We start from the raw sequence: 23,442 nt of genomic DNA on the forward strand, positions 1-23,442 counted from the left end.
AGGGATTTAGAAAGTGGAAACAATTTGAGACTTGTGTGTTAACATCGTGGTTTCCAATACATGCTGAGATGGCTGCTGCTCGCCAAAGCCTCACAGTATAAGCGGATTACTGAGTGGATGTATTTTTTTTCTTTTGTTGCTTGTTATCTTTATTTTTTTCTGTTTGCTGCCAGTCCTCTTTCTTTTATTTTCTTTCCCCCCCTTTTTTTCTTCATTGAAGCACTTTTGGCTTTTTTAGCAGGATTGTCAGCAATCAATTTGCCAAAGGTGATTTTGCATTTGTTTGTTTTTTTGTGTGACGGATGTCTCATTTCCTTTGATATAAAGGTGTCCAAGGGTTCTTTGGTATAAAATGAACAAACAAAACAAAGCAGAAAAATAAAAATTGGTTTGGAAGGTTTGATTAAAAATGTCATGGACCAGATTCACCAGCGCAAACAATAACAGAGGCATTAGCTGACGTGCCCTTTTCAGACTTTAGAAACAAACTGTTCGCCCTGAACGTCTTGATTTTCTGATAATATCTGACCCTCCCACTGTGACAAAGTAATTCCATCCTTCTCTTCAGCACTTTCCTGCCTCTTTCTCTCTTGTTTTTTGTTATCTGTGGCAGTAACTTGTTGTTACTGCCACACTCACTAATTAGCTCTGATGGAGCAAACTGCAGCTGCTGACAGCCGTCTGATTGGAGAATGGTTTTCATGGAAATTCTCCTTCCTCTCCACCCTGTAATCAAACCCAGTTTTACAAGCAAAATACTCTGTGACCCTCTGCCTTTGTCCAGGAAACAAACCCACACAATGGCTGAGAAGTCAGGATGAATGTGTATAAAGTTGCTTAGATCTGTACTCTAGGATAGCTTAACAAAAATACTATATAGATTTCACAAATGAGTACTTACTTATTTATGGTTTTGTTGTCATTCTTGAATGATTAAGATGCTGAAATGTACACTGCACCACAGCTTTTTTCCTCCACTTTTGTATTTTACAAACCATCATGTTTTTTTGTATTTTCCTTACTACTTTTTTCCCCAAGGTTTTAGATCAGGCCTTTAAAGTCATATTTCAAAATTGGGGGTTAACTGTTTTCCACAAGGGTGACCACTTGTTTGGGTAAGGAGGGGATAGTGGTGAGCTGCACATATTTTATTGTTCTGTTGTTGTGTCTTCCATCAGTCCATCCATTCATTCTCTTCCTCTATGTGCAGTACCCACAATCCCACACTGAAATTCAAATCCTGAAAATACTGGGCTATTAAATATTTCGTATAAAACCTGAACCAAATCTAATCTTGTCCTCCTCCTGCTTTCCTTCCCTCCCTTTTCCTCTCTCTCTCTCTCTCTCTCTCTCTCTCTCTCTCTCTCTCTCTCTCTCCCTCCATACAGTGTTGCATAGACAACTATGAGGAGATGGTGAAGCTCTTGTTGGACCGAGGAGCCAGTGTTAACGCTCAGGACAACGAACTGTGGACACCGCTGCATGCTGCCGCTACCTGTGGCCACGCAGGACTTGTTAAGATACTCATCGCACAGTAAGTCATAAAGATATGATACATCATGATTTCCTGCAGCACAGCCCTTATCTTGTCTGAGATAAAGACCAGCACCACGAAAGTCTAAATATGTTCTTATGAAATCTAATATTTAACTCATTATGCTTCAGGAAAATTGAGTAATGGCACTGCCTTCGGCTGTAAAAGGTCATGTATGCAGTGAGGAATAGTAGCTCTGTAACAATATGACACCAGATTTTTGCTGGATTCAGCTCAACATGTCAGTTCTGGGTAAATATTGAGATCAGCACGTCACAGCATTAAAACAACAAAAATAAACAAACCGAACAGTTGCAGTTCGAGACTGAATGCACCAAAATGTAGTTAATTTGTTAACTATTAGTCATAAAGTTTAAAAGACGTGCTTCATTTCTACTAAACTTCACTTGCATTATTGCAGTTCGTGAGAAGAAGCTTACAGTTATGATATAGTGACAAGATATAAAGATTTCTGTCAACATCAGATGTATGAATAGCTCTACAGGCCACAGAATAAACAATACAATTTGATTTTGGGGTGGGTCTGTTATGGTTTCCCATATTATTGTTCATTTTGTTGTGATAGTGGGGACAGATTTTCCCGAGGAGGCTTGAAACGCTGTTTCTAACTTTTTTTTGGTGCTCCTGGATCTGTATGATGTTATAAAGAGAGGATTTTAATATGAAAGCCCCTCCCACCTGCTTTTCAGCTCTTCTGTTTGTAAAGGACAGCCAATCAGAAGACCTGGCTTAAAGACACAGGAGCTAAAAGGTTTTCTAAGGGGCCAGTATAAGATAAATCATGGTTATTTTAAACCGTGAGAATAATGAATCCACTTTAGGTTGAAAGTTTAAATTGACCAGCAGTATAATGAATGGCTGTGATGGTTTTCCAGGCAAAAACATGTGCTTACACGATAGTCTAAACTTAATAGCATGGCATATTGTTGCCATGCTGTCAAATATATAGTTATAGCTGCAGTTACTGTCCCCAATGAGCCACAGAGGCAGTTTGGAGGAACCTGAATTTTCTTGTCCAGACAGATTAGGTTTTTCTGTTCCAAAATCAACAGAAGCAACAATTAATGCTAATGCACCTAACAGCTGTGACAAATTATACAAAAAAAGAGTGAAAAACATCGTGGAAATGACACTATCCTCTACTAAAAATCAGTGTTATGATATTTGAAGATAAACCAAACCCACTGAAGGTCAGTAAAGGATAATACTGAATTATTTCCAGCCGCAGGATGTGTAGTGGTTTAATAATGACAGAGATTGAATTATTATCCAACTTTGATATGCAGATGTTGTTAATAATTCAGTGACACTGACCCAAATTCCCATAGGCAAAAATGTCCTTGTTACTGTCTTTGACTGGATGCAAATACGTGTAAGAAGTATAGATGACTCATGAGTTCGCACATTGTGGACATGTTTAATTAGGATTTAATTAGACTGAGTTTATTAGGCTTTAATTGCATCCTAATGAAGCAATAACAGCGAAACACGTGTACACACAAAGAGACAAAACAGGCAAATTAACATACTGCACGTGTACACATTGGTATTGTTTCTTCTTGTTAATATGACGGGTTGAACTGCAGCCTGTATGCAGAGACTTAAACACACACACAAACACACTGCTGCCATCTGTTGACGTGCAGGACTCGTCAAAGCGACCGTGCTGTGACATGGATGAAGTTAAAAACTGCTGAATGAGGCAGTGTCATTTGTTCTGGGCTGAAAGACGTTAATTAGCTTCTTCAGTTAGTGCTGTGTAATGCACATTTGTTTTGTCATCCCCGTCCAAGACTTTGAGTTATAGATTGTTAGTTTTCAGCATCTTTGTGTGTTACAGTAGGTCGGGACAAACAGGGCGGTGTTACCCTGATGACTAAAGTTGTTTTGGTTATTTTTAAACTTTTGAGGACTTTTGAGGATCACAGATGGCGCCATGAAATGTAATATATTGAACACTTTTTCTCATTGAGTCGTTAGCCCTGCATATTGTACATTCAGAGCATTTATTAACTCTGATTGGATTTGTTGAAATATTCATCCACTCATTTCCCACAGTGGCGCAGATCTGCTGGCAGTCAACTCCGATGGGAACATGCCCTACGACCTGTGTGAAGATGATCCCACGCTGGACATCATTGAGACGGCCATGGCCAACAGAGGTAGAGAATAAATGCTTAAAGGGGAAGTTACTGACAGGAAGGTTTGACAGATGATAAAATCTTTTAGTAAGTTTGGAATCAGATTCAGTCTGTCTGCAGACTGTCAGACTGATAATTGACAGAAGATTACATAATTTTGTGCAGGAGTAATGATGTTACACAAAGTACGTTTATGTTGGGATTATTCCAATTAAATGTAACTTTAACTTTACCAGCACAGGTGAGCTTTTTTAACCATCATTGTTTTTGTAAAACATTTCCTTTTTCTTTTTAGGAAAAAGGAAATATTCACATTGCATAATGTGAATATAAACAATAGCTTTTTTTTTTTTTTTTACAGTAATTACATAAACAACATTCACTTAGTTCAACCCGTTCATTTCCTTCCCTGATTACATCTGTTCATTCCTAGTCGACAACTGTGTATTTTGCCAAAACACCAGGAGACTTACCAGAAGAGGCTAGCTGGCTAACTCAGCCTCAGCTTCTTAGACTTATTGAAAACACAGCCTACCGCTACCTTACTTTAAAGCTTATGTTAGAAAAGTTAAAGTTAAAAGTTGTATCCAGTCTAAAAGTCATTGTCTGGACAGCAAAGTTCATGTATTGCTGTATAGATCTGCTGTTTTAGTCTGAATAAAACTGTGATAGGTGATGTGTGGACTTTAAAGCAGGCAGACACAGTTTAATCAGCTTCCTTGTACTTTAACACTTGGACTGTGTTGTTACTTTTTGTTACTTTTTTAAGTGTGACTGCTATAAAAAGCAGTCGTTTAAGAGCCCAGGTCTAGCAAAAATTAGAGATGAGAAGGAAGGAAGATGCAAATCTTATTTTAACCTTTGCGGCTTGCAGCTTTTGGCAGTCTTAACGCTCTACTTGTCATAAGAACAGATTGCTGAAGAAGATGGCATCGGAGTTGTGACCTGATATCACACGTAGTGTCAGGCACAGTTTTATGATTGACACTGTGAGGAGCTGAAAGTATTCACAGTTCTCTCTCTCTGTGCCAGCGGGGTGCAGATTAGGATACTGTATATTCATGCTGTGTCACTGTAAACAGCTGCAGACGCCACAGTTTGTCTCTGCGACATGAGTGAAAGAGAGTTCAAGGAGATCAGCGCTGACATAACTGCACATCAGTGATGAAGGAGGGGGAAACTTGTGCTGTTTGCATTTTTGGCTGTTTGTGCGGTGTGAAGAAAAACGCGTACAAAAGCTGTCGAAGCAACAGACAAATTTATTTACACCGGAGTAAAATCAAGCCTCTTAACAGTGTTTTGTTGTTGTTTTCTGGTAAATGGTTACATCCTCAAGCTGGCATGTGTTCTCACGGCTGGGAACAAAACAACAAAAACGAGCAGCAGGGGGTTTTCACTGTACTATTGTAGAACTGGCTGCTAAACTGTGGCTCATTTCAAATATCATTTTGCAAAATGCAATTAAAAAGATTGCAAAAAAAAAAATTAATTGCTTTCTGATTACAACATAGTTTAATGGTGTTGCCTTTGGGCCATAGACTAAAACAAAGACGTCACACAGACCTCCAGTTGTATTAGTAGTTATTAACCAGGAAACGGGGTACAGTTGGGTTTTTGGCTAACCCTTGTTATGGCTTTCTAGCTTGGTTAGTGTTACTAAGTCCTAACCACTTATGTCTGGTTAGCAAAGCTGGTATGCCAGTATTATACACTTTCAAGGCCAGTCAGCATCCCCTGGCCAACGCCTGGTTTCCTGGGAAAAATGTGGCAAGTGGTTGTGGCAGGTTGGTGGATACATGTTGTCATACCAAAAAGCTCCTGTTGCTTATTACAAGGTTTGCATAGAAGAGTTTCACTTATCTGCAAACGCAAAAGTGTGATGCAAACCAAAACAGAGACTTTTTGCCTTCAAAGTAAAACTGGTGCTTTACCTTTGCATCCAAAACATATTTCAAAAAGTCCTACTTTTACTTTGAAGGTGAACAGTCCCCAGTTAGATTGCGTTGCGCTTTTCACAGTTTCACTGTCACTTGTCTTCCATGCAAACTACAGGCCACCATGGCAATATCTTAGTGACCAGAGCAATTAGTGCAGCCTGCCTATTTGCAAGCAATTTCACGTAGCAACTGCTTGTCATGGGCAGTCACTGACTTAGTCAGACCCTAGGTATGTGTGGCTAGTCCTAACTAACTATGGTTAGTAAAAAATGTGTTAAAACCAAACTCAGCCAATGAAAAGACTGAACTGTGATTTTTGGGGCCAGCATGACACGACTGTTGACTGAACTGCAGTTTTTTTTTTCTGCATTGATTTTGTTTTTATGGAAGATGCTGTTTGCTTTGGACAGAACAAGCTTTCTGTTTTTCCTGTACAGAAGCAGTCTAACAGGCTGTAGCTTCATACTTACTGTATTAAAATGAGTGAGTGTGCAGCACAGTTTCCTTCTAAGTTTTAAAGTGTATTCTTTGCCTCCCGGATCGTACACACATATTAATCTTTCTAACATCTTGTTAACACTGTTAACTTCACCTCCACTTTAGAGATTCAACAAACATCTTTAAAAAAGACAAAAAACTCAGTAGTACATGAATCATATCTAATCCTTCTCTTCGAGTCTCATACAGAATAACATAGAAATTATTTCCACATTCGACGTGTTTCAGGACGGCGGAGGCGGGGGCTCTCAGAGGGAAAACAGACACTTTAAAATGAGGTTCTCAGCTTACAATAGGATCTCTCAAGCTGCAGAAAGCAGATAGCGGTACAGTAGGTGAGAAGAATGATTATTAAGCTGATTAAAAGGAGCGTGGTGCTGCTAATTGCTCCCGTAATGTTCTCAGCACTGTACTGCTGGATAAGACTTCTCTCCCCTGAGACACTGCAGGGATGGGCACACACAGTCAGCCTCTCTCCACACACACACACACACACACGCACAGCACTTGATATGCAGCATCGATGGATTCAGTGCTTCCTTGATCCTTCCCCGGAGAGCCCAGTTCATCTGTGATGAGCTGCAGAGATAAGGAGGGGATCTGTGTATCTGGGTAAAATAGAGTGGGGCATGACACCTTTAATGCATTTTTTTAATGCCCAGTCAAATCCACACATGCAATAACGAAGGGAAGATGGTAACACTTTGTGCATATTTTGAATATCGTTGGCCTGTTCTGCATCGCTATTTGAAAGGAAAAAGTCTCACGATTCCAGTGCAGCAGCAGTCATAGTTCCTCAGGTTGTACTGTGTAGACTGCAAAATTATAGCTTCTTACCTTTTCTCTCTTCTACGGTGGCACATGATGAAATCACTCTGCTGCATAGTAGTTTCACTCTAAGAGCCAAAAATGAACATGCTTCCAGTAAAACAATACAATAAATCTTAATGGCTTAAGGTTGTGGAATATTGATGAACATGGATGTTGTGTTTTGATGCTGAAATCAGTTCACTTCCCCTGTAACAAACACAAAAATACCACATAATAGTAGAGCTAAACTATCGTTGGACAAGCCCCTGCTCTCTGTTTCTTCTGTTCAGGTGTTAAATTCAAATGATCCGGAAAAGTGTTCCAACACCTTCAGTTATTGAGTAATGAAATCTGATTGGCAGGTTAATGCATACTACTATTCAATGTGCTGAAGCCTGGCACTGCTTCCGGTGAGGGCCTGGAGGTACCTGCTCAGTAATAAGAAAATAATGACATCCCATAGCCTGCTTACACCTTCCAGACATCCCTTTTCCCTTGTCATCCCTGTGATGCGTTCATGGTGCATACGTAAAGGTGCAGTCGCATTACTTAAGAGAGAAAAGTTCCAGACCACTTCAAATACAACTTTTCAAACCGCTCAAAACGTAACACCAAACATACAGACTGTTCACAAAATATATCTGAGCTAAATGTAAAGTTGCTCCTTCCCAAGGAGAGAAAAAAAAACACTTTAATTGCAGCACTAAAAGAGAGAAAGGAGAGGAAGACGGTTATGTTTAAAAGAAGCATTGCTGAATAAGTGAATACATCCTCATTCTTTTTAGTTTTTAAATCAGATATAGTCTAAGTATACTTAGACTATATCTGATTATACCTAGTATACTAATTATACTAAGTATTAGTGTAATACTGTAAATATACTAATTTTGTGATATTAAAAGGTGTGTGGAAATACCAAGCAGTTAGTGCAGGTCAGCTGGTTAGTTTGCATGTCTTTTATCCCATCTTCCTTCTCTCACCCCAACCAGTCACAGCAGATGGCCCCGCCCCTCCCTGAGCCTGGTTTTGCCGGAGGTTTCTTCCTGTTAAAAGGGAGTTTTTCCTTCCCACTGTCGCCAAAGTGCTTGCTCATAGGGGGTCATATGATTGTTGGGTTTTTCTCTGTATGTATTATTGTAGGGTCTATTGAGGCGACTGATGTTGTGATTTGGCACTGTATAAATAAAACTGAATTGAATTGAATTATGCATTATTGGGATAAAAATTTATAGTGATGGACTATGTTGGAGTGGGTACTAGGGTACTGTTACTGGGTGACGTCAAACCTAGCAGGAATTTATATTTATGATAATGATGCTGATTAGACTTACTCACTGAATTTTACATTTTATACTAGTTTTATAGTTTCTAGGGGTTGGAAATCAGCCATGTAGCATGCATAACATCTGCTTATATCATGTGGAATTCATTTGGCCAAATCCACAAAGAGCAGTGAATAAGGAAAAAGACTGGAGCTCAAAAAATTCGTTATTATGTGACTTATTTGTAAAACCTATTTCCAAGTAATTAATTCTTCACAAGATTAAGAATAAGTACATTTTAATAATGTAAGTAAAAACAGATACAAGTGGCCTTAAGTGCAGTGTAGACAGCCTTAGCCAGCTGTGCAGCCATCACAGCTGTCACTGTCTTTATTACTGTACTATTGCAGGAAACTGCTATAGGATTGCCATACCAGATATCTGTCATGGTAGCATGGTTACCCTTTACTAGGAATTGCAGACATTTCAGTTTAAGAAAGGCTCCTTTCTGCTTAACACTGCAGTTAGGAGCTGTTTAAACAAGTAGCCCCTAAGACAGAAAGGACACTCTGTTGCCTTATGTGCAAAAATATAACTGCTTGTGTATACTTGAATGACATCATGTCCTCATGTACTGCATGTTTATACAAGCCTGCTGCATCCACACACACGCACAAACATTGAACAACTGGTCAATGGTTCTGGGTGAATATTTGACCAGATCTTTTGTCCAACCTCTATGAACTGTTTGGTTAGGTTTTTCACTGCGCCCGATGTTCTTGTCTGTTCTCATTTATATTGTTTACTTAGTTAAATACAACTTTATAACTCAACAGGGTATTTGAAGCACCTGAAACTAATGTAGTCACATTTACTGCCAGTTATGTACGTTTCCTGAAAAGGCTAAAAACAGGGGGAACTATCCTTTGTTTGATGATGAGGAATATTTTTCTAGATTTGACATCCTCTAATCCTTCTGGGAGTTTTTTTCAGGCTGTGGCGCATCACTGCAGCAAAATCAAAATATGAAAGAGGTAGAATTTGTGACACGAGTATCTGAGAGACTGTTTTCTGACAGAAACAACAGAAACCACAGAAGAAAACATTTGCTGGAGGCATGGATTAAATCGACTAAAGGGGCTGTCATTTCCTTGATCCGCGAGCCTTTAAAACCCCTCCAGGTGACTCTGATTGCAAATTCAATTCACCCTTTTAACTCCCTTCATCACGACTGTTAACCTTCACATGCGTGGACACCTGCTAAAACAAAAGAGCGACATTGCAGTAGGAGTTGTGGATGACTGACTGCCATTGCCTTCAGCTTTATGTGACAAATTTATTACTGAGAAAGGTCACAGGGCTGAAATCCTAACAAAGGAAAATGCACAGTCAAATGTGACCTGACTGCTTCTACAATTTATTTCAAGTTAGAAGGATCAGATCCAGGGGAGTGTCCTCCGTAAACAGCATTTTAAGGATGAATGAGAATTCAATTACCCATTTTTTATTTATTTTTTGTTAAATTAGGGCAGGGTGTTTACTTTGGTTGTGTAGATATTTTGACCCTGTGCTCCAGATCTCTTCTGAGGTTAATTCACATATTTTGATAGTTACACTGCAAGAATACAAGAGACAGTCTTGACTGACACCTCTTTCAATTAACGCTGAATGTTACTGAGCCGAAGGAGGATAACTTCTTTGCTGAAGTGTGGCAGTCTCAGTATTTAGCCCTGCCTGGCAGCAGGAAGATGGATTAAACGAGGAATTTAGAGGGGAAGTGACATCCAGAAACACCTGGGCCAAACGGTCTTTGCAAACAAACCTCTTTGCCAGGACATGGAAGGACAGCCAGCATGAGAATAAACTACTCTGCTACCTGCAGAAAATGGTCACTTTATACTTTCAGATGCTCAAGTCCAAATGTTTGCAGCTCTGCACTGATTTTCAGTAAATAAATGCATTTTAAAAACTTTTATGTGAAGATTAAATTCACCTTCAACACTAGCATTATTTTTTTTTATTACAAATACCATTTATTTAAAATATTATCAAACTAAGATAACAAAAAGCAGTTATTTCTGCTTTGCTTCCAACCTACTGTGGAAACTGTTGCTGGCAGAAAACATCCTCCTCAGATAAAAAGAAGACGTTACAGTTGCAGTTTAAAGAAGGCTTTACTAACTTTTTACATTTATTTTTAGGTACGTATCATACCCAAGTGGGTTTCGCCTCACATCAAAAACTGTCCGTTTCAGCAGCCCAGGCTGCAGTTATATATTAAAAGTGTCAGGACCAAACTCCCCTGCGATTAACTCTGGCTGCTCTGCCTGCATGTTTGACTGACAGGCATCACCCAGGAGATGATCAACGAGACGCGAGCGTCGACGGAGAGGAAGATGATAGGAGACATTCAGGAACTGCTGAGTCAAGGAGAAAAGGTCAACCAGCAGGACTCTCAGGGAGCTACTCTGGTAAGTTTATCTGCTTTGATTTTCTTCTAAAAATCTCAACTAAACTCAGTTTAAAACGGCATCACTGAAGTTCTTGCTGCTTTAATATTGTAAACATTTAATTCTGTTTCTGTGGAACAGAATGCGCTCGCTTAAAATGATAAAATTGGATGCATATACTGCATAAATACACTTAGATTAATGTAAAATGTGACGTAAAGTGGCAGATTTATGTGCTCAGGTTACTCCGTGATGGTGCACTAATTTGGCAAAGCTAAGCTCTGTGTGTGGTGTTAATAGGCAGCTAATGCAGCTGCCTTTCTGTAGCTGCTCCACAATACATTGTCTGAGATATAATTGACTGTGGCTTTAAATTAGCTACAAGTGTTTTGTTTGAGTAGTCTGCCACAGATGAGGGTAGAAATTGTCTTGAGAGGTTAAAATCTTCACTGCGATATCATCTGGACCACAGCTGCTGCATTTGCTCTTCAGACATAATGTTTTTGTATTATTAAAAAAGGGAAAGCAGATATTAAGATTGCTATATTCAAAGATTAGGAAAGATTAGCAGGGTGGACACATGCATGCATTGCAGCCATGCAGTTAGTTTGTTGCCATATCACTGCTTTAATTGTCTGTACGCTCTGGAGGCTTCTTCCATTGGTGAATCACCCGGAGGTTTCTAATATTGGGGCATTAGCCTTTTCTTGCTATTTTTGTTGGGTTATCTAAGCAAACAAATCTTGGTGCAATACAGAGGAAATGATTTTAATATTATTTTCTGGGCTGAAGCCATTTTTTTCATGTAAGCTTGTTAAAGTGGTCCTATGGTGCTCATTTCTGGCTCCATATTTCTACCCTTGGATTCTGCAAGAGTAGTTTTGGATGATACACATTTATAAAATTCATCTGATTCATCTTACACTGGGACTTGGTGCAGCGCCTCAGTTTATCCACTGTCTGAGGAAAGAAAAACGATGTTGTAGCACACTTTAAAGCAACTTTCTTCTGTTCAGATGTTTGCTTCCCTCTCATCTTCCCCTCCTTTCTTCTGTTTCTCATATAAACAGAAGATCTGCATAGCAGATGAATAGACTGCAAAGCAAGTTCAACATGCCAAGCTGGCTTGACAAAACCCAAACCCTCAGTCGGGATCAACTTTCTCTGTTAACCCAAGCTGCCTCCTCCTTCAGAATCAGTGCAGGCTCACGGAAAAGTTGGTGTTTACACATCATTTCACTCTTCAGAGCTAAATGGCTCAAGTGAGCATCATCTACTCTAATCAGAAATATTATCAGATGAACAGAAGATGGAGAGCTATAAAGATCATAAAAAATATATCAGTAAAATGCAACCGTGTTGCTGCAAAGAAGACGAGAGAAAATTATATACATAATGTATTTTAATGCTCGGCCCGGTGTTGATACTGCTGTTTGTTTCTAAAATGAACTGTACATTAGAGCTGGGAAACCTTTTACACGTTTAAATACTGAAAATTATTCATTGTGTTCAGGTCTGAGATTCTCCCTTAGCATAATAAAGGAGACATGGAAATCATTTTAGTTTAGTCATCAATGAAATTATTTTTATTGACTGAATGAGTATTCAGTATGTAATTAATGGATTTTTTTTTTTTTTTTCATTTTTCTTGTAGCTGTAATTCCAGCAGCTATAAAAGAGGCTCAGCAGCAGATTAGCACCAAGAACATAAACACATTTTCTGCATCACAAACTGAAAGTAGCCAAATTTCAGCAGTGCTTCTTTCATGCTTTAGTAAGTGTGGCTCAACAGTTTGTATGTATAAAATATTAGCAGAGACAGAGAGAGCAGAGCCACCATCATGACACTGGAAAACTCTTGACTTTAAGCTCAACACAGCTTGCTGTCCCCCCATAGTACACCCCTTAGGGCTTCTTGGCTCACACATAGACCTGTGTGGCGGAGATGACCATGTTGGGGATATGCGTTTTTATTAACATCACAGCCAGTAGAAAAAAGCTGTCTGAATTGGCTCATTTAAAGCAGTCTGCCTGAAGCCTGAGCTGCTGGCTCATAGGGATTATTTGGATATATACTGACCTCATTACTGGAAACTTTGATCTTCTTTAATATTAAGTATGATAGGAAATGAAGAAAAAGCATTTGAAAAGGAAGCAGTTAGAAATAAAATACGATAGAGAGCTAAACATGAAATGAACCCTCCTACCCACCGGGTTCCAGATGTGCTGCAGAGATTCAAACCTCTCGCGTTAATATCAGGCGTCACAGGTCTGAACAAAGAGGGGAAAAAAGCAAATGGTGTGTAAATATTCAGTGGACCGTCTTTATTACAGATTCACCTTTTAAAGATCATGTGCTCTGCAACACTGTCTCGCGAGGCCGTAAAACCTCCAAAGCTAATCAGGCATTTAGAGCCTCATTATAATTTTTTAAAGGCAAATCAGCTGTATGATTTTAAATGGTCTGAGTGCTCCAGTTATGAATGCTCAGGATACCTGCAGTCATTATTTAAACAAATGTTAGATTACAGTAAACCTGTAGTGATGATAAAATTGCATTTAAGAGGAGCGGGAATAGATGACAAGAAACATAAAGCAGCATTTCATCAAAGAAAACATGGTCAGATTGGATATTTGGTTTTCAGTAGCATGTGTGCTCCTGTTGGCCTTTTGTGTGCGTTTTATGCCAACCCCTAAAGTTTATAAGTTTGATGCATAAGTGTGATTAGAGCGATTAAGTAGACAAGAGAATGAAAACTAATAAAGGCCCTCATGTCTTTATGCTTTGCTGCATAGTGCAAAGGTACGCGAGGATTGCGTGTACCTAATAAGTCCCTAAATTTGTTTTGTTTAGCACTTTAGTACAGTGATGCAATAAAAGTCAAGCAAGGTACAAAAAAAAAATCATTAGCACATAATTTACTGAGTAGAGCATATAATGTTAGATGCCTTAATGAAGTCTTTATTATGTATTAGGGATTTAGCTACACAGGGGAAACACAGTGACGGATCACTGGATGGAAGTAGCTAGGGGATAGTAGTATCCCAAAATAACCCCGTTAAGCTTTAAAGTCTTACTACAGATTGTGTGATTGAGCTGCTTGTCCCTTTGCTTTCTACATCCTGTTAATCTTCATTCGAGCACGATGAAGCAAACTAGAGCATGGCTTATTAAAATCCCTGGCACAGATGAGAGGAAGAGACCCTGAACTGACAGGAAGTTATGTAAGGTTAATCTTTTGTTTTCCAGTGAAATGCATTTTTATGATCCTGTTTTGATGTGCAGGCACAATGATTTGTATGCTTTGTGACTTCAGACAGATTGAGAAGAGAAATATTTTTCATTTTTGTTGGAAGTTTATGCAAAAAAAAGTGTAAACAAAGTAAGGAAAAGTAACAAGTGTCACATGTTGTTCTCTGTGCCATAAACCTGACGAAGGACACATAAACACAAAGTTTATATATAAAAATACACTCACTGGACACACCTCCTTATATCTTTAGAAGTGCCTTAATTCTTCCTTGTGTAGATTTAGTTGGAAATGTTTCTCTGTGGTTTGGTTGTGGATGGATTGATGTCTGGTGACTTTGCAGGCCTTTTGAAGACAGTGAGCTCATTGTTATGCTTAAGAAACCAGTTTGAGATGGTTTGAGCTTTGTATCCTGCTGGAGGAAGCCATCAGAAGATGGGTATGCTGTGGTCATAAAGAGATGGATATGGTCAGCAGCAATACTTGGGCAGGCTGCTGCATATAAATGATGCTTAATTGGTAGTAATGGGTGGCCTAGAGTGTTCCAAAAAACATATCCCCCATATCATTACATCACCACCACCAGCCTGAACTGTATACTATAATACTGTACTACTGTATAATAGAAGCCAGGATGGATCCGAGCTTTCATGTTGCTTAAATTCTGGCCCTAACATCGCAATGTTGCAGCAGAAATCGAGACTCATCAGACCAGTGGATGTTTTTCCCAATTTGCTTTTGTCCAGTTTTGGTGTGCAAACTGGACCAGAGTGTTCAGAGGTGATCTTCTGCATACCTTGGTTGTAATGAGGGCTTAATTGAGTTATTCTGGCCTTCATCACCTCGAAGGAGTCTAGCCATTCTCCTCTGACCTCTCACATCGATGAGTCCTTTTCACTCAGAGAACTCACTTTTCACTTTTACAGATCATTCTCTGTAAACCCCAGTGACAGTTGTGAGGGAAAATCCCAGTAGATGAGCAGTTTCTTAAGTAAGTGCACCACGTTGGCGCCTGCTTCCTAACTTATGGGTCTATTATTGCAGTCCTCTCTTTTCAATTACTGTCATCTCAGGTTTTGTTTATTTTTAAGAAAACTATAGTTTTAGCCTTGTGAAGGAGAATGAGTGAGGCGAGTGAAGTTTCATATGTACACAAAGCATTTCAGACTGGAAATAACAAGTGAAACGCATTGTTAAGTTAAGATACAGCGATGGAGGTTATTTCAGTCCTTTAATCGCACATTTAGCTGCATGTCGTTAGATTGTGGGTGAAAACGGAAGACAAGAGAGTACTTGTCCCGGCATGCGTTTGACCAGTGGAAGGGTAAATCAGGACATGTTGCTGGTGGCACTGTGGGAGGAACTGGAGTGCTCACGGTATGCTGACATTATGAAACTTTTGGCACGGTGACACAGGCAGTGTTGCCCAGTGTCGGTCCACCAAATCTCAGCAAAGACTCTGATGGTCCCCCGGCTTAACCTGTACTGTCAGCATGAGGTTGACATTTCTGGTTTTGAGTGAAGCGTCTCAGTAAGCGGGACAGACTGTTATTAGATCGGGTTTAGACGTTTTCAGCGGCTTTTTGTCCAGTCCCACCAAAAGGTCAGATTTGTCATGTGGCTAATGCTAATGATCTTTTCATTTGCCTCAGGTTTGTCCTATTATTACTTGTCGTCCTCAGCCTCATCTGACACTGACTTAAATGAGGAAGTTTGTCCTTAATGAGGAGGCTGTCTTTTAGTTTTGATCAATGTAACCACTCTTTGATGGGATGCACCGGTACATTGGTTTACAATTACAGTGATGTTTTCTGTTAAACTCATGTGTTCCTTAGTTGTATTTTTATGGCATGTTAGACAACTTTAGCTTGTTTCCTTTAGCTAATTCTGTGTGTCTCACAGCCTTTAGATGCCTATAAAGGAACGCTGGGATATTCGGTCTTCTGGAATGCTGATGGCATTTTCCAAAAGATAGACTGGTGAATAGATGGTGCTTTTTTAAAAGCTTTGTTCTGTTATCCCAAACATAACCTACTTCTGCGGTCTCCCCAAAAGAGGCAAACAACATTAAGTACAGTTCCTGTAAGTGACACGTGAAGCTGCGAACCAAACTTTCATGAATGTCACACCACTTGCCAACTTCCCTGTTGCAATAAACATATTTTATACCAGTTAGTTATTGTTCAACCTCACAGCCACAGTTTGTGTGGGGCCTTAGAAATTGGCGGAATGAAAGGGCAAGTGCTGCCATCATATTATATTTTTGTTTTTCAGGCATTCAGTAATTTGAAGGCCAGGAAAGGAAACTATTCAAAGGAGGTTCCAATAAAAACTGAAAATAACAATTTTCAGTTTGGTGATTTAAAAAAGCAAAATGAAAAAATGAAAAAAGATTTTTGCTTTTGTTTCCTCCTAAAACACATTTTGAGGTTGTTGAAAGCATATTCTACTCTGAGACACTTTGAGACACTCAAATATTCTGCTGCTTCTCTTTTAAATGTATAAAGTGGAGCTGAATTAGGTCATTAGTTAGTTGCTATTTCTTATAAGCAAAATGCTGAAAAAGACTTGGTGTAAAAACTTGATGATTCTGTCAGAATAATTATACTTTGCATTTTTTCATTATTTCTCTTTTCTCATCTGATCTCTGGCTCTTTGTTAGATTGGTTTTCTTCCTATGTATCTAATAGGACCGTCTCTGTTAGGACGAACAATTTCTACTCTAACATCGCTTCCTTAACCTGTGGAGTTCCACAAGGTTCAGTTCTGGGTCCCTTATTATTTTTCTATCTATGTTGTTTCTTCATCTGCCATCATTCATCCTTTTCTGACATTTCTATGCCATTGACATTAAGCTGCATATGTATTTTAAGCCTCACCAGCTGAATAGGCTGTCAACCCTGGACCACTGTTTAACCCAGATTAATGGCCGTCTAGCCATTACCTTCTTCTAAACGTCAACTGAGAACACAATTATAGCTCCTCCTGAACCTTTTGCTTCTTTAGGTTCAGAGTTCGGGGTGTCTGATTATAGTCTGGGCTTTGATTCACCTGTAAAATGTATTTCTTGTTCCTGTTACCTTTTATTTAAAGAAGATTTCTAAATTACGATATATGGTCTCCTTTGCTGAACTGGAGAAAATTGTTGATGCTTGTGTGTTATCGTGCTTAGGTTGCTGTAAAGCCCTTTTATAGATAGATCATCTGTTTTATGCCTCTAAGCAATAAAAAAGTTATTTTTAACAAAATGTTGCTATTAAAATATTCTAGTTAGCGAGCTCACATTAATTTTTACACGGGTCCCAGTAAATAGCCAGGCTTCAAATTATTTATCCCAGCTTCACACTAATCACACTGAGGCTCACAATCTTCGATGACAGGCTCTGAATTTGTTAGTTGTTCCTCGTAAGATGAAAAGACTTCTGGGACAGAGCCCTTCAGTCTGTTGAGACTTTTATTGATTAGAACTTTTGAAACTACCTGTTTACTTTATTATTAAACATTGTTTTTATTATTGGGGAGCACGGTGGTGCAGTGGTTAGCACTGTTGGCTCAGTGGAGTTTGACTCCACCAACTGGTTAGAGCCTTTCTGTGTGGCGTTTGCATGTTGTTCCCATGTTTGCGTGGGTTACTTTAATCATGTTTGTTTTCAGTTTAGTTTCAGGTTTAGGTTTCGTTGTCTGAAAATGGTAAATTAGTTTCAGTTCGTTTTTTTTTCTTTACAGTATGTTGGATAGGTCTCTCGGGCAAGATTACAAATTTCCTCTGAATAATGACATGTTCCAGGCTAGTTTTATGAGGCTAGGACAAGAATTAATATCTTAACATTAACAGATTAGGTTGTTTCATGAAGGCAGGCTCAGCCTAATTTGATCAGGACCTTGAGTTGACCACAATAATCTACATCTAATTTAACATAATATTAGAAGATGCACGGTAATAAACTGACATCTTTAAACTTAGAAGCAAAAAATACTTTATATTTGTAGATTTTTGCAGGTGTAATGTCTCACATAGTAAGCAATTGTAAGTTACCACTATATAACGTTCTTTGGCATGTTCATTGCCACTTTAGTATGAATTTCACATTATTTTTTTGCATGCAAACAGTAAATCCTGAGCACTGGGGGAAAACAATCTCTATTCCCTTCTCTGTTGTTGCAGCTACACATCGCAGCAGCAAATGGCTACGCGCAGGCTGCAGAGCTGCTGCTGGAGGGGGGGGCTCGTGTGGACCTCAGAGATTCAGATGGATGGCAGCCTCTTCATGCTGCAGCGTGCTGGGGTCAGGTAAGGAAAACACAACAGGAAAGAGATAAGAGCCTCAGGCGCACACAAAGGTTTCTGGAACCATTAATACAAATTGCTTCCACTGTTGTTGTTGTTGCTGCTTTAGATGCATGTGGCAGAGCTGCTGGTGTCTCACGGAGCCAGTCTCAATGCCAAGACCTTCCTGGAGGAGACTCCAATTGGTATGTTTACAGTATACTGTAGCACTCGCTTGTCCGGTGCACCTGGTAATGAGTTCAGGGGAAAAAAAGTATCTCCTCAGCAGGGTCTCATTTCCAAGTGTTCACTTTTATGTTAAGCATTACTAACAGTGTCCCTTTTACCCATGTTGCTTTAAGATCTGTGTGAGGACGAGGAGTTCAGAGCCATCCTGCTGGACCTGAAACACAAACACGACATTATCATGAAGTCACAGCTCAAGCACAAGACCTCGCTGTGCAGGCGAACGTCCAGTGCAGGCAGTCGTGGGTATGTGCTGACATCTGTTGGTGGTAGCATGGCTACTACAGGCTTTGTTATTTGGAGAAATTAGAAAACAGACAAAACATCTGTTCTGTATACTTACAGCTGTATTTACATTTAATAGGAGAATGGTTGATAGAAGTCTCCGCTGATATAATGACATAATGTCTGACATAATGAAGCTGTCAGTTTAGCGTGTGTATAAGTTCTTCTGCAACTTTCATGTGTAAAAGTACCATATATGGTAAGCTGTTATTTTTCTAGCTGCTTTTTCTTACTGGGAATTCCACTTGTGTTCACAGAAAAGTGGTGCGGCGAGCCAGTTTGTCGGACAGACACAATCTGTGTCGTAAAGAGTACGAGACCGAGGCCATCGTGTGGAGGAAAGAAAAGGAAGACGAGGACGAGAAAGAAAAGGAGTCTGATCAGGAGAATAGCCAAGTAGTTAATGTGAGACTATTTTTAAGGATTACATAAATAGCTCTATACAGTTCTAACTTTGGTTTTTTGGGTGGGTGGGAGGTGGCTTGGTGGAATTTACCACCCCCTCACACACACGCTGTCAGATGATAATGTGTGTGTGAGATATTTTAAGCACAGGTAGAAAGATGATTCTTCCCACTCAGAAGCCCAAATGTCACATTTGGATGAATCAGACAGAGGACTTCCTCCAGCACCCAGGAGCAATCACACAAAAGGAAACCCACAACAGAAAAAAACTGAAATACTGTCTTCCATTATCAGTAGACTCTGTTGCCGGTGCTGCTTATTGTAACCTCAACTTTTTACACACATTATCTGCAGATTATCAGATGACATTCAGAGAAATGTTGCTCTGGCACAAAATAACTCTGAACAGTTGGGAGATTTTATCTATAATGAAGCAAATAAATTGGCTTTACATCTTATTTCATTTGAACTTGGTAAGCCTCGGCAGCAGATCAAAGTTTGCTGATCTGCCCTGCACAGTCAGGCCTTTGTGTATTTAATGAGCTAAAAGAAAGTCTTACAGAGGATTAAAGTAATCCTTATTGATGTCTTGCAGGTCAAGCCTGTTGTCGCTGTGGAGCTGCCCGACAAGTCCAACCTACCCACCATCCTCAAAGAAGGCAACAGCAAGCAGAACGGCCTAATCTCCACGACAGCATCCATGCCACCTCAGCCTCCCTCCAATGGCAGCACACCGACGTCCAGTAAGGGTGGGGTTGTCACCACCCAGCCGTCCCAGGAGGAAGCCTGGCCAAAAGAGCGCCCTCAGACTCTGTCAGAGCTGAAAAAGCAGCGAGCTGCTGCCAAGCTCTTGAACCACCCCTTGTTCAACGGTCACCTTGGTAACGGCTCCACAGACTCCTTCACTGATGCCAAAACCTCCTCTGAGGATCCTCGCATGCCGCTGGTCTCCTCCAATGGCAACGCCGTATATTATACCCCAGCCAGCGGCGACCCACCCCTGCTCAAATTCAAGCAGCCTATGGAGGAGGAGCAGCCGAAGGTGCGGACCTGCTGCTGCGTGTCATAGTTGGTGCGCGGTCATGTGACTGTTACCAGAACAGGAAGTGTTTGCACTGAGAGGAGGGAAGCAAGGAAGGCTCTGTAGAAGGGAGGAGAAGAAAGAAGGAAAGTCTTTGAACATCCTTCACCACTCCCGGTTCAAAAATGTCTTCAAGACAGGCGGCCCGATTAAAGTATGAAAACATTTCCTTTCACCTCCCAGTCTCGTAACTCCTTTAAAGTGCAGCTGAGAAGTGGAGAAAATTCCTTTCATACATGGAGTGTCTACACAACAAATGTAAAGACACAAGAAGTGGTCCCGCTCTCCCTGTTAAAAATCAAAGGATGGGGAGTGTTTTTTGACAGAAATGTAGAATTAGGAGAGAAGATTGCAAGGTACTGAATCCTCTACTTTCACACATGGAAGAAACTTTGTCTGTTACCCCACAAACAGATTGGTATCATTTCATTAGAACAGCATTTCTTCCAGGATAAACTAATCTTGTTATCAAACCACATGTGGCGCATTCTTGTCATGTTCAAACAAGCAGGACAGTCATCTTGGAAGGGTGCTGATATATTGTAATACACCGTGTTGTTCTAGTACAACACATGAGAAAATGCAAAACATGGCAAAAGGAGATCTGTGACATCTCTTTCCGTGTTGACATGCTGCCTGAAAAAGTAAGGGAAAGGAATGCCATAAAACAGTGTTAAAATACTCATGAAGTGTACTTCTACAGTGAGAGATAACTGGAAGGAGTAAAAGTACTGCACTAGTGTTTGAAACGGTCACTATATTCCGTCAACTATGCGTCACCTCACCGTCCTCTCACGTGGAACCTAAACTGACAGGTCGTGCTTTGTTTTATGCATTATTCACTTTGTGCTCACTCGTATAGATAATTTAAGCAAACATGGTTGAAAATTACTGTACATGTTTTATTTATGAAATGTAAATTGTAAAAAAACAAAAAAACAAAGAAAAAACATGGTTTCTAAAGTCGAGTGTATTTATTATTTGGATGGCGTGTGGAGAGTGTGTGTGAGTTGGTGGGGGGGAGGCGAATCTCCCCAGCTGAGCACCTTCTGACATGGAAGAACGGTTCAAATGAAATGAGGGTTACTGTCTGCGTTATGTACGTGTAATTAAAAAAAACCCAAGCCATCATACTGGATGGATTCATGAATATGTCACTACAAATAACAGTGTTATTTGTTTATGTTTCGTTTTTGTTTTTTTTCCTGGTGGCCATTGTGTGGCTTTACTCCCCCCGAGTCACTGTATTTGTCTTCTAAACTGAAACTGTATGTTATGTAATGATTACTGTAAATGAAAAATGAGTTTTCAGAAGAATGCTTGAGGCCTCAGTATCTTTGGTATGTAGCGAGTCCAGGCTGTTATATCAGGTAATGTGTCATGCCCCCCACCCCCCCAAAAAAACAGTACTACATGTAATGGTTTGTCTGCTGAGTTAAATGAATATTTCATCATTTTAGAAACAGTTGATGAGAGGAGCTAGAGCCAGCAGTCAGCATATTAACCCAGACTCTGAAGACAGAGAGATTTTTGCTATCAGACGTTGTTGTAGTCTGAGAAATATTGAGCAGTTTGCACCTCAGCAAGCAAAGGGTCTGAGAGCAAAGGAGGAATGCACTGACGTGAATGCAGTGGCAAAACAATGAGCTATTGTTTGAAGACTTTTTTTAATCTCTCTGCAGGATTGTCAGATTGTAAATGACAGACTTGCGTAACAGGAAATCTCGACTCTGATATCAGTTGTCTGGATTTTTACTAGCTACACTGAAAGTCTTCAAAAACTGGTCATTGCCACATCATTAGATGATAGGTGGTGCGCTCACAGTGACACTTGTCTTAGTTTAAAACAAGCACATGCAGATCCGCTAACCACAGTGTGTTGTGAGCAGGCTTACCTAAATGCAATAAAGCCATTAACACTGCAGGCGTCCTTTTCCTGCCTTGACATGGCAGGAAAAAAGCGAAAAACATTAGTGAGACTTTGTTTTCTTCTCACAGCAAGATGTTTCTCTTTGTCTTCATGGTAAGTTAAGGCAAGTAGTTTCTATTTGTCGAGACTAAGAAGGAGTTTAGTATCAACCTTGTCATCAAACCTGCAGAAGCCAGTCAGGCTACACCCGGGAATGCGTAACTATTCCTTAAATTTAACAGCTCCTTTAAACGTGTTTGTGCCAAAGAGTCTTCCATGAGTTGAAAATAATTTAGTTTGGCGGGAAGCTTTCTGATGCCGGTGTTTGTTTCTGATGGCCAACTTCTTTGAAAATGTGATTACCTGTAATGCCACGCCATCACCCTTCTTCCTCACCACATCAACTGTACAGCGTTCGAGTATTTGTACAGACAGGTTTGTAAATATGTTTGTATCAGTACTCCCCCTGTTATGTTCCCATGTTTTTGCATTTACATGTCTGTGTTGTTACTGTTGATGAACATATAGGAAACTACAGTTAACCATATGGGTGAATAGTGTTAGCAGACTTTTGGTTGTACAAAGGGGGGGACTGTGCGATTAAGTAGACCCTCAAGTAGTCCCAGGAGTCCAAAATGTCTGCAGAGTCGAGCGCATACCCAGATATCGCTGAGTGTTAAGACACCAGTGTCTGTGGTGCATTTAAAACTGAATGATGGAACTTTTGTGCATGATTTTTCTGCAATGGTCAGTTTGTTTTTCACCTCAACTTGAGGAAGTAAAAATGAAGTCAAACAGTTTGCCATTTCCCTTATTTAGGTACAGCGACGTCATCTTGTTATGAGGCAGCTTACTTCGGGTAGCTGCAAACAAGTTGATAAAAAAAGTTCAACCCTGTTTCCTTATTAATTAAATTCAGTCAAACTGAACAGGAATTTGTTCAAGAAAAGTACCGACTGCTCAGTATGACGCAGAAAGGGACAGTAGCCTGTTTCAAAAGTTACTTGTGATCACATACACAGATCCAGGCTTGTGTTTAAGGCTCAAATTATGAAGACAAAACTACTGATTTTGTAATTACTGGAATATATTGATGGTTACATTAACATATTTTGAATAAAATGTATATTTTGAGAACTTTACATGGTGAATCTGAATCTGTTAAGCTCTTATACTGTTACAGTTTGAGTTCAGATTTCCTGCAGGCCGTGGACATGAGAAGAAACATTTTTCGTTTTCTGTTTTTAATCACTGTAATCACAATCATTGAAAATGGGTAAATAGGTTTTGGATAGATGTCAAAAAAGAGAGCTGTAATAAATAGTTCATATAGAGATGTATAATG

General features: G+C 39.8%; 1 protein-coding gene across 2 annotated transcripts in view; it reads left to right on the forward strand.

Moving 5' to 3' along the window:
• Positions 1-23,239, forward strand: part of ppp1r16b (protein phosphatase 1, regulatory subunit 16B) — a 95,029-nt gene extending 71,790 nt beyond the window's left edge. For both annotated transcript variants that reach the window (XM_084929469.1, XM_084929470.1), the window contains exons 4-11: positions 1,389-1,534; positions 3,614-3,717; positions 10,550-10,674; positions 18,070-18,195; positions 18,302-18,377; positions 18,534-18,663; positions 18,960-19,107; positions 19,703-23,239. In XM_084929469.1, coding sequence (XP_084785595.1) covers positions 1,389-1,534; positions 3,614-3,717; positions 10,550-10,674; positions 18,070-18,195; positions 18,302-18,377; positions 18,534-18,663; positions 18,960-19,107; positions 19,703-20,176 — 1,329 coding nt within the window. In that variant the 3' untranslated portion in view covers positions 20,177-23,239. The remainder of the gene's footprint in view (positions 1-1,388; positions 1,535-3,613; positions 3,718-10,549; positions 10,675-18,069; positions 18,196-18,301; positions 18,378-18,533; positions 18,664-18,959; positions 19,108-19,702) is intronic.
• The last annotated feature ends 203 nt before the right edge of the window (positions 23,240-23,442 follow it).

Source organism: Perissodus microlepis, chromosome 5 (genome assembly GCF_051167445.1).
Source record: "Perissodus microlepis isolate ML-2025 ecotype Zambia chromosome 5, ASM5116744v1, whole genome shotgun sequence".
Lineage (NCBI taxonomy): Eukaryota > Metazoa > Chordata > Actinopteri > Cichliformes > Cichlidae > Perissodus > Perissodus microlepis.